The 16,206-nt window shown below is 40.7% G+C and overlaps 1 protein-coding gene across 1 annotated transcript; it reads right to left on the reverse strand.

The window, feature by feature from the left end:
- Positions 1-1,652: 1,652 nt before the first annotated feature.
- Positions 1,653-14,612, reverse strand: LOC307248530 (ephrin-B2a-like; the record flags this gene model as incomplete). Its single annotated transcript, XM_080024938.1, has 5 exons — positions 1,653-2,059; positions 2,646-2,762; positions 11,817-11,909; positions 13,564-13,847; positions 14,506-14,612. The coding sequence occupies 5 exons, from the start codon at positions 14,610-14,612 to the stop codon at positions 1,653-1,655; spliced, it is 1,008 nt and encodes a 335-aa protein (XP_079881064.1).
- Positions 14,613-16,206: the final 1,594 nt, after the last annotated feature.

The raw sequence follows: 16,206 nt of genomic DNA on the forward strand, positions 1-16,206 counted from the left end.
ACGATTATGGTCAGAACAGGTTTCCTTTTTGTATATTCCCCTTACAGCTAGCTTGATAGCTTTTATAGGCAGATTATACACACGTGTTGACCTGCAGAGATGACACTGCAGCTGTTACAACGAGATCATGACGGAGAGTTTCAGAGAATGTTTTAGAGGAACTAATCTTAAATATATTTTAAACATAGAAAAGCCTGTTTTGTAGGTAACTATTTAGTTTACAACTAAGACTTTTATCAGGAGATGTTAAAACAACAACAAAAAATAGCCCACGGTCTTCCAATGGATCAAACAATATTTTGCATTGTGACAGTTTTTTGTGCAATTTATGTGACCAAACAAGACATGGTGAAAAACGTATCATGGTGCACTGCACTGCACTGCAGAATGACAGTAACTATCCCACGAGCACCATTAGATGGTGATGAGACATGCTCCTCTGAGCAGCGCCTACTCCAATGTGTCTACCCATCCCAAATCAAAATCAGTCAGAAAACTGTTCCGAGTTCAAAGTTAGTTTCACATCGTGAATAGTGGTGTTGTTACTTTGGTTACTTGCTTGGAGTCATCCCGCACTATGCTGCTCACTCATTTTGTAACCACAAGGAAAGCAGAGAGAGAGAGAGTGCGCTTTGATTTTTCACCCTAACCTTCAATTCTCCCTCTTATTTGATTCATTTTCAGTTGCTCTTGTTGGTTTTGGAAAGCAATGTAAATGAGACTGACATGCATGAAAATGTCACACCTTTAACAAATACACAAAGCTGTAACCATTGTGAATAATTACATTTCTTTGACGAACGACTTCCTGGTTGTATGTCCAACACTGTTTAAACAGAAGCGGACTCAATATTAAATGTATAAATGAAAGCAGCCTGGAACTGAAGGTCTATTGTCCCTTGAAATTATTTTATAATATTAAAATCCCAGAATTTATGATTCATGATTCATTTAATTTCAAAGTACTATACCACACTTTAAGAATAGTATACTCGATTACACAAAACAGTTGTACTTTCAAAATGTTACTCAAGTAAAAGTATCAAAAGCAGTGCAACCCAGTGCAGAGTGTATGCGTGTAAAACAAATGGTTATTTATATTATTGTTTCTTTATTTATCTTCATCAATCCATTTATTGTTTGGTTTGTAAAACGTAACAAAAGAGGGAAAAAAGCTTCACAGTTACCCAAATTCTGAGCCACAACCAACAGTCCAAATCTCAAAACAATTCAGTTGACAACGACGGGGATAAAATGCTAAATGTAACATTTGAACTGAACCCATTAAACCTTGATTGTAAACAGCTCCCTTTGAAATGTTGTGGAGTAAAAGTATAAAGTGTCATGAAAATAGAAATACTTAAAGAAAACTAAAGAGAGCGTACCTCACAATTGAGCTTAAGTGCAATACTTGAAGTCATATGTTATAACACAGCACTGGCGTTTGGTTCCAACTGAGCACGTCTACTGAACAAATGTCCTCTCTGATGGTCTTTTCAGCATCTCAAGGAAACAAAATGGTCGGACAGATTTTGTGCACGTGCTGGTTCAAGTGTGACACAAGGATAAAACTGGCTTTCCTCACAGCCACTTGCAAAACGTTTAAGAGTAAAGCAAAGGAAGTGTTTTGTCATTGGCTGATCCGTGTGATGTTAGACTTTGTAGTAGACATTGGTGGGACTCTGGGCAGTTATCTCCTGGACTATGTACACGGGTTGCCCGTAGTCGCTGCTGCTCACACGCTCGTAATGACGGCAGATCATGCCGTCAGAAGAAGCCCGCAGAGGAAAGACCATGTCGCTGCGTTCCGAGCCGTCGTTACCGCTGCTGATGCTGTCGCGCTTGGTCACGGCCAAAGTGTTGAGGGATACGGCGGAGGTGGAGTGCTGGATATCTGGGGCACAGTGACGGTGGCGGCGGTACCTCCACAGCGCGGCCAGCAAAATTGCGCTGACCAGAAGGAGGATCACACCGCCACAGGCAACCCACATGAACAGTCCTGGCACGGGCCCACCGCTGCCACTGGGGTTTGTTTGTCCCGTTTCTGAGCCCGCCGCGTCTGTCATGAGAAAGAGAAACGAGAAAAGAAAAGAAAGGGACAGAGAACTGTGATGAAAGAGTAAAATCAGGACACACTACAAAGAGAGATTTCAGAAACACTTGGGCAATGACCCAGATTGACGATGTTAACGCATGTGTAAACATGAAAAAACCTCAGTCCAAGCTGGACACACACTGGAGAAAAAGACTCAAATCTTTGATTTTTCTGAGGACGAAACAACATCATTGTCAGCCGAGGTTTGAGTACAAATACTGTGTCTCAAATCCATCCTTTGATTCTTTATAATAGCATAATGTTGAACGTGTGTGACGTAGGGACGAGGGAGGAGACTGCTAACTGCAGTTACTTACAGGAAGTTAGCTAAAAGGACAATATTGCTATACTTCTCCTTTAAGTAAATGCTTTTTTAATAATCGGCAAATGTACCATTTAAAAATGTTTGAGTAACGATTTCTTAAAAAACTAGTAAAATATTATGCATTGCTTTTAAAAAAGACACTGTATCAAACATGCAAAAAGAATGTATAATCGGTAAGCCATACAAGTGCTATTTTCCCAGGCCATTTTTGCTTTGTCTACCTACCAGTTTTACTTTTTATATCCTTTTCCCTGGCGGAGGGGTCCTTGGCTTTGGACTTTGGTTGGGTGGGTGGGAATCTTGTGGGTGACTCCTGGAGTGTGGAAGGCGAATCTGAAGAGCCTGGAATAATAAAAGAGGACGAATTGGCTTTAAATCACAACATAAGACAGGAAGAACCAAAGCTCTATCTCCTAATTTTTACTGTAGGGTGGTGTTGTTGTCCCTATCTGTCATTCTAAATGTTTTTTAGAATCAAAGGAGAAGCGTTGTGGATTTTTTTAATACTTACTAGGCCCCGAAAGAAGAGAAACCAATTTCTAACAAAATCAGACCACAAAAGATTGTGTTCCAAGTCACGACAGGGACCTTTTCTTACTCTTCACTGGAAGAGTAAGAAAATGTCCCTGTTATTCATAACATTCTTCTTATTCATACCCTTCTAAATAATCAATAGAAAAAGCCCTTATTGGCTATTACAGCAATCAAACGCTTCCTATAATTGCTGACCAGCTTTTTGCATGTCTCCAATAGTATTTTGGCCCATTCATCTTTAGCAATGAGCTCCAACTCTTTCAGGTTGGAGGGTCTCACTGCCATCACCCTGATATTTAGTTCTCTCCTCAGATTCTCAATTGGATTCAAGTCAGGACTATGGCTGGGCCACTGAAAAACGTTAATGTGTTTGTCCCCTAAACATTTCTTCACCACTTTTCCTGTGTGTTGTACATCGTCTTATTATCTTCTGGGAGAAGCCTGTGTCATTTTCAATCAAGAACAAACTTGCTGGTTAAATAAAAGTAACTTTAAGTCAAAATTTGCCAGGGGTATGAATCATTTCGGGCTTGACTGTATATACAGTGGCTTGAAAAAGTATTCATACCCCTTGAACTTTTCCACATTTTGTCACAACCACGTGCATTTATTTTATTGGGATTGCATGTTATAGACCAACACAAAGTGTCGCATAATTGTGAAGTGGAATGAAAATGAAATATTATTCACAATTTTTTTTATAAATAAAAAACTGAAAAGTGTGGTGTGCAAAAGTATTGAGCCCCCTGAGTACATACGTTGTAGAACCACCTCTCGCTGCAATTACAGCTCCATGTCTATTTGGGAATGTCTCCGCCAGCTTTGTACATCTACAGACTGACATTTTTGCCCGTTCATCTTTGCAAAATAGCTCGAGCTTCAGATTCAGGTTAGAGTTGATGGGAAGATGGATGGAGCCAAATACAGGGCAGAAAACCTGTTAGAGTCTGCAACTGACTTAAGAGTGGGGTGAAAGTTCACCTTACAGCAGGACAACTACCCTAAACATACAGCCATATCTACAATTTCTTACCTTTATTTATACAGGTATATCCCATTGAGACCGGAGACTCTTTTGCAAGGGAGACCTGTTTTCCATTCCCACGTTACCATTCACACACACATTCATACACCGATAGCAGGCTAACTATCGACATTCACACGAGGCAAGGTGGGTGAAGTGTCTTGCCCAAGGACACAACAACTATGACACAGGTGGCAGAGCAGGAATCGAACCTCCAACCCTTTGATCATCGGCCGACCAGCTCTACCAACTGAGCCACAGTCGCCCAAACTGAGCCAATTGGAATGGTTTAGATCAAAGCATAGTCATGTGTTGGATTGGCCCAGTCAAAGTCCAGACCTAAATACAATTGAGAATATCTGGAAAGAAAATTGCTGTTTACAGACACTTTCCATCCAATCTGACGCTGAATCTGAAGCTCGAGCGATTTTGCAAAGAAGAATTTTAAAGCTGGTAGAGACACACCTAAATAGACTTGGAGCTGTTATTGCAGTGAGAGGTGGTTCTACAACGTATTGACTCAGGGGGGCTGAATACTTTTGCATGCCACATTTTTCTGTTTTTTATTTATAAAACATTTTTAAAACCATGTTTAATTTTCATTCCACTTCACAATCATGCATCACTTTGTGTTGGTCTATCACATGAAATCCCAATAAAATAAATGTACTTGTTGTGGTTGTTACGTGTCAAAATGTTGGGGTATGAATACTTTTTCAAGCCACTGTGTATATGTGTGTGTGTGTGTGTGTGTGTGTGTGTGTGTGTGTGTGTGTGTGTGTGTGTGTGTGTGTGTGTGTGTGTGTGTGTGTGTGTGTGTGTGCGCAAATTAAACCAAGCAGATTCCAAATTAAAACAAAATTTGATTAGGCTTGCTGTTTTATAGCCACAATATGTGAAATCAAAATTAATAGGGTTGTGACATTAACATAGCAACCATCTAAAACACACCTGGACACTGCCTCCTAAATGAATTGACAGGGCCTTTTATATAAAGATGAAGTGGAGTATACAACTAAATCAGAATTATTAGTGTTTTCAGCTGCTGTTTAAAGGTTTGTTTACATAATCAGTGGTTGTAAACACGGTGGGTAAAACCGCCCCATATTTTCACTTATGATCAAGCACACCAGATCAAACTCCAACTCTAAATATTAAATAATTCATAGGAATAATACTTCACATGAGGTCAAAACTTACAGTTTGGGGATTCAACTGATAAGGCTTAGCTTAGCAACACAGGCATAAACACAACATCTGCTTCATTTATCTGATTATGTGCAGCTCAATCGGACAACACATGTATAAACAAGTGCACTATAAATGCTTGATTCATTAGTAGTATTTACCTAATAAAATGACAGATAATACCACTATTATATTGTATTGATAGTTTAAGAAATGAAAAAAAAAAGTTCTCTATGAATTTTATGTTGTAGAGGTATTTAAAATAATGGTGATGATAAGAGCATAATAATAATAATTCTATCTATCTATTGTGGTAGCAGATTTTGCATATAATATATCTCTGGACTCAGATATTGGAATGCTTACTTAACCATTGTTTTATATAGACTTATAAGTGTAATTGGATATATTATTGGATATATTGCATGTGGTTTGTAACTGAAATGTAGATTACCCAACGACCACTCGGACAGCCACGCCTATGGTTAAGTTATGTACAATTAGTCTGTCTTTCGGTCGAAAAGCAATGTGCTTAAGTATCAGTCTCCTATTGTCCTATGCCCAAACTCCTCCTATGGTTAAGTTATGCACATTAGAACTGTCTGCCTCTCTACCTATCTCCCCTTCGAACCATTGTTAGACGCCTCCCCCCCTGGGGAGCAAATGTCCCTTAAATACATGACGTTTTAAGGAAGAATTTGTCACTCCTACAAGCATACTAACCTGTGTCTGTATTTGTGACCTCTCCGCGGAGATCCTTGCTGTATGATTGAATAAAACCTATTGCTACTATTAACGTATCACTGTTGCTTAATTTTCCCATTACAGTTGGCGAGCTAGTTGGACGGAGAGACGACCGGAGCAACACGGGGCCGACAACAGTTTTCTTGGTTGATCACCTGATTCTTTGAACTCATCTCGCACAAAACTTCCCTTTTAAAACTCGGGAGAGAGAGGAATTCTGTTGCTCGTCCCGTGAACACTCTGCCGTCTCCTCCTGAAAAGAACCAGTAAGTAAGGGTTTGATTTTATTTAAAAAGCAAAAACGATTGGGTTAAAAGATTTGAATTCTGAAGTTTTCTCTGTGGGAAAAGTCACATACAGCATGCCAGGGTGAAGCACTCCGTTGTGTTTTTTCCAGAGTTAACATTGACTAGTTTGTTTTGATTCTGTATGTTGTGTGGGGGACGGGTTTAACACATTTGAGATTCCTTTCGATTGTTAAGTGGCACGCGACTGTTTTGACGAAGCAGTCTTAAAGTTTGACGGACAAACAGAGCCCATCGGTAAGGTAGGCTGTCGTATAATGTTTCTTGTAAGGGTCTAAATCGACGGATTTTGGGACAAGAATTCGGCCAGAGGGGGCTTTCAGTTATATAGATATCGCCGTGGGAGGACCTTCGGAATTGTTTATCTTTGACAGACCAAGATACTGTTGATTTTAGCGGGGTTTTTCATTTTAATCATAAGGCAAGGACTTTGAGATCTCATAAGTATTTATTTGTCTTGTCTTTTATTGTTTTGTCTTGTTGTTTTTGTATTGTCTTGTTGTTCTTTCATTCTGTTTTGCTTTGAGTTAACTAGACACGGTGCCACACGAGGAAAAGGTAAGTGTTAACTTGCGTTGTGTTTTATTTAAGATTAACTGTCTCTCCCAGTGTTTGATTTTCCAGGACGCATTAAACGATGCCAGGTGCCCCGGTTTGCTCCGGGGGATAGCGGAGGTTATGCCCGCAGCCCCATGCTAGTGGCCACGGGGCCGCCGGAGGCTTAGTGGCCGTTTTGGTCCATTCAACGGTTTATTGCATGATTTTTGGGCACTGGCTGCGTGTCTGTCCAGTCTGGACGCTTTGCGTTTTCACCGCGTTTCCTTCTTCCTCCTAAATCCACCATGGCTAAACTCAACACCACTAAAGCATGGTCTCAGGCAACTGCAAACTCCCATTTCAGTTTTTGTACACAATATATAGCCTATCATGTCGTACCCATTTGCTTTTAGCATTCAGGCCTGTAACCTTAGGAGTTAAGGCATCATATGTCTTTTAGCTACCATTTAATTCCCAGTTCAGATGGCCTTGCCATTTCTTTGTCTAAAGCTAGCAGCCTATCTGCCTTTAATTCCTTTTTAGTTTGGAGTTGTCCTGTTTAAGGGAACATTGTGCAAAGTCTTTTTCTGTGGCTGGACTAGCCACACGCAAAAACAGGAGCCGGCCTTCGAGGCTGGTTGACGTGTTTTCACTTGATTTTTGCTAGTTTGTGATTTCTTTCAGAGGATTTTACTGTGGGCTCATTTGGCGCCATGTTCATTTCCGCTGCTCTCTCCAGCAGAGAAGCAGCGTCAAACACTCTTCCAGTTGGTAAGCGACGATTACATACCAAGGTGCCCACTTTTACCTTCTGCTTAGAGTATTTCTTTTGTTATTGTTATCATTCGTCTGCTGTGGCCCACTTCCAAGGTGTGAGTATCCTCCCTGTGTTTTGCTTAGTTCAACCATCTCATCCTTTGCATCTTCCTTTTGTCTAATCCTCCGTCCTGGCCATGGCCTTTTGTCTTGTGTTCACCATGTGTAAATTGCTGGGATTGACTGTGTTTTCCCCCAATGTTTTCCTGACTTTGGGGACTTTTTGCTAAACTTGTCTGATTTAATGCTGTTTTCTTCCCATCTCTAAAATAATTTGTTCTGTCTGTTTTTCAGTCTCCCTTCAGCACGACAGGGACACTGCCACCTAAGTTGACTCTGTTAACAAATGCCTTTGTCTACACCTCCTGTGTTTACATGAATCCTCTGTAGCAAAAAGGGCTACTCTCATTTTTGCAGTCATGGCTGGACTAGCCTGTCTCCATGTACTTGTCACTTTTGCCTTGTTTCTAGCATTAATCTTGTTTACTACATGCCTCCTTTTAGAAAGAGGACTAGCCCATCTGTTTTTAGAAAATACTTGTCCTGGTTCAAGCCAAACTCCCTCATTTACATCTCTTTAAACCACAGATAAACATGCACAGCCACTCTTAAAGAAGCTGTATTGTTTTCTTGATTGCTCATTTCTTTTAGATCCCCCTTTTGTAGGCCCAGCCAACATGCCCATTTTACTTCTCAATAGCACAGAAACCCATGTTTTTACATTTATGTAAGTATCTCCCCCTTGTTTCACTATAGCCTTGCACCACTGTCGCTGTGACAATCACTTTTGCTGATAGCCCACTCACCGTTTTGATCGGCCATCAATGCCTTTAAAACATGCAATGCTAAACAGTTTTCACCTTTCAGACATTTATTTTCCGTTATAAATGAAACGTTTTTGGCTGCTTGCACTAACTTTTCCTCCTGCAGGTTTGCTATTCCATTATTTCTCCTTTGAACCCTCGTGTTCATGCAACTTGGCAATTTGTTAGGCTCTACATTTAGGTTGGTTTAGCCTGTTTGACTGTGGGCTGTTTTATCTTTGCAACACAGAGTAGGAGAGATGTTGTATAGTGCTCTGTGGTTCTGTCCCAGAGCAAGCGATAGAGATTGCCCTTGCCCACTGATAGCCCACTTACTGTATAGCCAATTCCCTCATTGTTTTTACTACAGTGCTTTCATTTGTACTAATTTTTCTTTTTCTCCAGCAGGTTTTAACTCCTTTGAAACTTTTCCTTTCTTGTGGGAAAAGCATAAGGGCAGAGTTGGCCCTCTTATTTGGTTGTTTTTGTTGCCAGTGGAGTGTTCTGTGTTTTTGAAAAAAAAAAAAAAAAAAAAAAAAAAAAAAAAAGAGATTTTAGGTTTCTTTGTTGCAGGATTTTGTGATTTGTGTTCTGTGGTTTGCCTGCATATTGCTTCACAGCACATGTAAGACAGTGAGAGGGTTGTTGTTGTTGTTATAGTTTGGTTGAGTTTGAGGTGTTTTATGCGTCAGAGCACAGAGTTCTGATCTCTGGTTTTGCCAAAAAGCAGTCAGTTGGCTTGTTTTTCTCTCTCTGTGTTTTGTGTGGAATCTCTGGCATCTGCCTGACCATTAGACATCTTGGTCACCTTGCTGCCAGCATTTTTTGAATGCTTGATTTTTGATTTTGTTTGGATTAACTCTGTGCACTTGGGTGTGTATTTCAGTTGATTTATTGCGCGCAGCGATCGTTTAAGTTTTACTTAAACTTGTTTCTTGTTTTGCTACTAACTTCATCTTTGCTTCCCGACTCTTGTAGGTGCTGATTATTTCCCTGGAAATATGCTTATCTCATTCTATTGCTATACCTGTTTTCTTTTATGTTTCTTTTTACTGTTTCTCACATTCTGTGGTTTTCCTAAATCCTAACACAACTCATTTTAACACAACTAACTTTGTAATTTGTTTTGTTTTATTTGCTGCACATTATCAACATGTTGCTGCAAACTTGTTGATGTTTCACCACAGTTTACATTGTTGGCCTTGCAGGTCCGATCGGTAAGTTTATTATGGTTACGTTTTGCTTGATGACTGCATCCAAAAGGTAAGATCACTTTGTTTATTTGACAAGTCAACATTGTTGTTATTTATGGCTTTGACTTTCTGCTATAAGTGTTCATTTCTGTCACTGTCACTGCCACTGTCACTGTGTCATTCCCCTGTTTTCTCTTTCTGCTCTCCACAGACTGGTGAAGGATGCACTACCACGACCAGCCACCACCCGGAGATCGGTTTGTGGTCATGGCTCCCAGACGGAGGTTCTGGCGAAACAAGCGATGGACGGGACCCTTTTATTTCCTCCTCTCCACCATGACGGCCGTGAAGGTTGCAGAACGGACCACCTGGATCCATGCCAGCCACTGCAAAGGAATCGCTGCCAGCTACAGCCCGACGGATCAAGCGGCACCAACGACCGGACAGCAGACCACCAGCATGGACCAGACGACATCAGCAGGACCAGCACCAGCAACGACAAAAAAGATGACGGGCAACCACCTCGCTACAAGGAGAGCCAGACGACCCCCACCTCCCCCGGCAATGGCCGCCTAACCTGCACCACGGATGCCCCCTCCCCGGATTCACTCACACTGAACCCCCACCCCTTGCCCTGCACATTCTATTGCTTTACTGGGAGCGAGACGCCACCAGCAAACCACTGTCTGACACACACACACACCCACACACACCAGCAAACTACAACTGCCCCCGCCTCCGTCTGTCCCACAAAACACACACACACACACACACACACACACCCACTCAAGCAACTACACCTGCCCCACTGTCTGATACACAAGATAAACACACACACACACACCCCCACACACACCTGAACAAATCAACTATTGCCTTTTCCGCTATGCAAAATAGATTGGCGCTGGGGCATGCCTTTTGACCTTTCCCTTTGCTATTTTCACTCAACTTTTGGTTAAATGTTTTCCTCAAAAGATGCCTATTGAGGTTTTTTCCCATTGATCAAAGTTCTCATTTTGTGTTAATCTTGGCCTGTCCTGGGTTTATATTTTTTCCTTGAGAGGTTTTTATTATTCCCTGTTATTCCTTTTGCCTTATCTTTTGACTGTTTTGGGGTTTATTTTTTTCTCCCCTAGTGTATGTTTTGCCTTACTGTGGTTCGCTATCCTTTATGTTATCATATATGATAAAAAGAGTGAAGTGTGGTAGCAGATTTTGCATATAATATATCTCTGGACTCAGATATTGGAATGCTTACTTAACCATTGTTTTATATAGACTTATAAGTGTAATTGGATATATTATTGGATATATTGCATGTGGTTTGTAACTGAAATGTAGATTACCCAACGACCACTCGGACAGCCACGCCTATGGTTAAGTTATGTACAATTAGTCTGTCTTTCGGTCGAAAAGCAATGTGCTTAAGTATCAGTCTCCTATTGTCCTATGCCCAAACTCCTCCTATGGTTAAGTTATGCACATTAGAACTGTCTGCCTCTCTACCTATCTCCCCTTCGAACCATTGTTAGACGCCTCCCCCCCTGGGGAGCAAATGTCCCTTAAATACATGACGTTTTAAGGAAGAATTTGTCACTCCTACAAGCATACTAACCTGTGTCTGTATTTGTGACCTCTCCGCGGAGATCCTTGCTGTATGATTGAATAAAACCTATTGCTACTATTAACGTATCACTGTTGCTTAATTTTCCCATTACACTATCTATCTATCTATCTATCTATCTATCTATCTATCTATCTATCTATCTATCTATCTATCTATCTATCTATCTATCTATCTATCTATCTATCTATCTATCTATCTATCTATCTATCTATCTATCTATCTATCTATCTATCTATCTATCTATCTATCTATCTATCTATCTATCTATCTATCTATCTATCTATCTATCTATATACAGTATATGACCATTGGCCATGCTGCAAACAGTCAAATAATCGCATGCAGGAATAATACTGATGGCCTTAAGCTGCCAGGAGTTTGAATTACGGATTTGAGACCATACATGGAAGGCAATCTCTCTCCAAAGGAAACAATTGATGATCATTAACTCCAGAGAAGAGATGATAGCAACACACGTATAAAAAATGGAACAAAGGTTGTTAATGATCCTCTAGCATTGTTTGTTAGATAACTCTGTAGCTCTGTTTGAAACTCTCTTTTCCAGCTTTACTCACAAGCTGGCACAAACACACGCACACACACCAACACAAACACAAGTACTTACTTTGGCCGACTCTCAGCACCAGCTTCATGGATTTGGTTCTACACACCCCTCCATTAGAATTATCCAGACCTTGCACAGCGCCTGTAGACGTGGCTGATGCACAGAGAGAAGGAGAAGGAGGCAAAACATATTTTCGTTAAATGGTTTACGTTTATGTTTCGTTGCACCATCATAAGACAAATTGATCGGGTTAATTAGACTTAAAGGAATACTTCACCCATACAGAACCAGCGTTCTATCATTATAAAATAACTAATATAATATAATGAATGAATGAGGTTTTTCTTCCCTCAGTCTTCCCTTAGTCTTCCCTTGGCCCAGCTGTCCTGTTAATTCTAACCCTTACTGTGATGTCACAGTAAGGAAAAGGTAGGATTAGACAGTGAGACCATAAAACACTCTTTCTGCCTTTTCTCAGGCTAAGATGATCCGATTTAATTTTTTTTTGCACATTTATACTAAATAGGATCTCTGAGTTCATTACACCTTCATATTCCAACCGGTGAAGTAGGCCTTTAAAGTCAGACTTTAGGTTGAGCCAGTTCCCGAATGTTGCATCACGTAGGCAACACACACACACACTTTAATGCACAGTGTATACAAAATATCTATATTTTTTAAAACACACCATGAAACACATACAACGATACAAAAGAAGCAACAGTGCCTGCTCCGAATAATAATTAAGTTCTTGTTTGGCCTAAAAAATGCCAGAAAACTGTTCAAAAACCCATCACACATTTAAAGAGCTCTGGGGGATGTCTATAACGTTTTTTTTTCTTTGATCAAAAGTCCTAGAGCATAAAGATATTTAGTGATATTATTCTCACATAAAGGCAGCAAACTCTCATATTAAGGAGGCTGGAACAAGAAAATATTAAAACTATGAATTGAAACTATTAATCTAAAATAAGATGATAGATTCCGATTTTTTTTTTTTATGAATCGACTAATTGTTTCGACTCTGATGCAATATTGGTGGTGAACAAAATAAATAACTTTGTTTGAACAGTAACTGAATTACATCTACACACATCTACACTATAAACACAGTCAAACACACATACTGCAAGAACTCTTGCTCACCCCTGTCTCTTCCACACACAGTCTGCAAGATCTGCACGCGCGCGCGCGCACACACACACACACACACACACACACACACACACACACACACACTCACACACACACACACACACACACACTTGTTAGCAGCATTTAGGTCAGATAACAAAATCTCGCAGGCCACAAGCCACGTTGCCATGAAAGCGCCCATCAAATCTGCCTGATGCTGTAAAAGCCTTGTGTGATTTGGGGCATGTAAGCCGTTGGAATCACACTGGCCTACCAGAGCGGAGTGTGCTGTCAGAGCAAAGCGAGGTAGACGAAGCTACATGGTCAGACTTGCTCTCTATCTCATGCATCGCTTGCCACTGAGATGCTTGTTTAACCGACAGCGGCCCAATAACGAGGCCACATTTTTATGATTCTCATGCAAACTGACAAATTGAGGAGGGAGCCGATGATGATGGCTTCCTCTCCGTCCAGGAGGGAAAAAAGAAAAAAGGAACAGTTCCTATAGAATTGATTCAAACGCTGCCTCCACATGTAGGTATACAAGCATCGTCTTTGTTCTTCTGATTTTTTGTGTTCTACATGTTCATCATACGGCAAAAAAAAAAAAAAAAAAAAACATTTGAGAGACCATTTCTGAGCCCTGAGGTTACACACAGGGCAGGGGACTCACAGGTAATATAATAGTCCATCCCCTTGAGGAACTCAAGACCCCACAGGTTGGGGCTGAACTCCTGGAACTTGAACGTGAACTTGACGTCCTGGTGAGGCTTGTCGCAGTTCAGCAGCGGAGTGTCCGTCTTGTCCACAGTGCAGCTCTCCATCTTACTCCGAGAGACCAGGAAAACCCGGTAGAACTCCTCCGTCCCCCCTGAGGACTCATCCGCCCGGGGACACACTATGTCCATCTTGTCCCCGATCTGAGGATACAGCACCAGACCCTGACCTGGACTAAACCTGTGTGAGAGATCAATTGAGAGACAACAGGGTTGAAGTAGTAAGTGAACAGAGATGATGAGGGAAATAGAACTCTTGAAATAGTGAAAAACGCTAATTGCCAGTAAAAATAAAAAATGTCTATAAAATGCGTGTCTAAACGATCTGTTGATTAATCAATTAGTCAGTCGACAGAACATCAATCTGCGTCTATTTTGATCATTGATCCAAACAAATCCACTCATCTCAGCTTCTTTTTAAGGATTTTATATATGTTTTGATGTCACAATAAACTGAATGCATTTGGAGTGTTTGTCAAACAAGGATGATGGGGGATTTGGCATGAGATCAAAATCGACTAGATTCATCCTACAAAAACATAAATATACGCAGAAGAATCGATAATGAGTTGCAGCACTTTTCAATTTACAAACACATAAAACCTCCCATTGCAAAAGCTGAAGCCAGGGATCATGACAAATGACAAACGAGGATTAATCGATGATGAAAACTGTTTCATTCATTGTTAGGGATTAATTGTTAATTGGTGTCATCATGATTCATATAGTAGAATGGCTGTGTCCCGTTTGGCTAACTTGACTTCATTCATTAGGAAAACGGACAAAGCAGCGTCAGAAAGCTGCGTCCAAGTCCATGGATCTCTAACTCATCAACTTACTTTGTGTTGGAGCTGCTCCAGTGGATGGCCTCCAGCGTGACGGCACGACACGAGCAAATGATGGCCAGCAGGGTCACGGCACCGCAGCTCCATGTGAATCTCCCCATCACAGGACCCAGTCGCAGGTACGCAGCGGCTCGGTATCATAAACCAGAGTGAAAACGGGCAGCGCTGTGTGGCCCCTGCATGTCTCCGGCGGCTCCAGGTGCGCGCAGAGGTAACACTCCGCAGTGATATCCCACCAAGTTGCGCGTCTCTCCCCTGCAGTTGCATGAAATCGTCCACATTGTGCGTAATTGGCCATAAAATGATTCGTGTGTGACGAAACCCGCATGCATTGAGGACAGAGATTGTGTGTGGAGTATTTCAGTCATCAGCTGACTTGACCGGTCCGCCCATTAACCAGGCTCATGCGTATAGGGGAGAGCGGGGCTGGTTGGCCCAATTGTCCCTCCCTCATGCTCTTCACATCACTGAGATAGCTACTGTAAGTATCAATTTGAATTAAACCAATGTATTTCTTGGATGGAAATGGTTTGATCTTCTCAACATTTAAAAAGCATCTTTAAAAATGTTAATACTTTTCCAAGACCTTTTTAGTTTTTTTTAAATAATTGAAACTGTATTTAAAGGGGAACTCTTTTTTTCAAATTAAGGGCATAGCAGGTCATAAAGATGCACCTCTAAATGTTTGACCCAATGAGTTTGGGAAATCCCAGACTATATCCTGTGCTTGATGTTTTATTCTTATTAATACATTTGAAATCATCATTGCGTGGATTTCCCTTGAATTCTTGTTAATTCTGCATTTAAGGAGCCAAAGCAGTAATCCGCTCATTTTCAGGGAATTTGAACTAATGACAAAGTGGTTTAAAAGATTACACAGAGCTTCTGTCACAAGACTAAACCACCACAAATGACAGCTGGACTGCAAATGAAATGTCTGCATTTCTGTCAGGAACAGACTGTGGTTCTGTTCAGAGGGCTGCCAGCGTCTTTTCATATTTGTCATTAATTTAAACTTTAGATGTGCATGCCTCAGATGTTTATCATTGATTTCATTTTCGTTGTCATGAACTCAGCTGCCTGCCAACGTACATTTACAAGGCAGATCCCAAACATAACACAAATATCTGAATCCACATTTTGTCTGAAGCATTTCTCATCTAACTGACAAACCAAAAGCAAAAGGGCACACAGAAAGAAGGAAAACACATCCAATATGACACAAACAAGACACATTTAATCAGAAATATAAGCATGGTTTTGATGCAACAATTACATTTTGTGGTTGTCCTCCTTACTGCTGCAATTTCAGATACAGTTACCTCTGCTGGAGCTTATTTATCCAAAATGGGAAAATTGGGCACAGATTACGATTTATTACACATCATGAAAACATATTGCGATGAAAATCCATTCCAACCCAAAATACAACTGATATTAAATATCATATTGAGAAAAAAAACTTAGCTGGATCAGCTTTTCAAGAGAAAATAGTCTGTTTTCAGCATTGCAACAACACATTGTCAATGGTTTATGTACACCCAATCTTTAAGTTTGGTCTGGAATACTAAAAAAACAAGACATTTGGGGATACACGGTTTGGACATCGATCAGATTTTCCGTCTTCCTGTGTCTCACCATTCTGGTTGCAGTCAATATATAAAACAGAAAAATGGCAAAATATAGTACCAATAG

Source organism: Ammodytes marinus, assembly GCF_949987685.1.
Source record: "Ammodytes marinus genome assembly, chromosome: 1".
Lineage (NCBI taxonomy): Eukaryota > Metazoa > Chordata > Actinopteri > Uranoscopiformes > Ammodytidae > Ammodytes > Ammodytes marinus.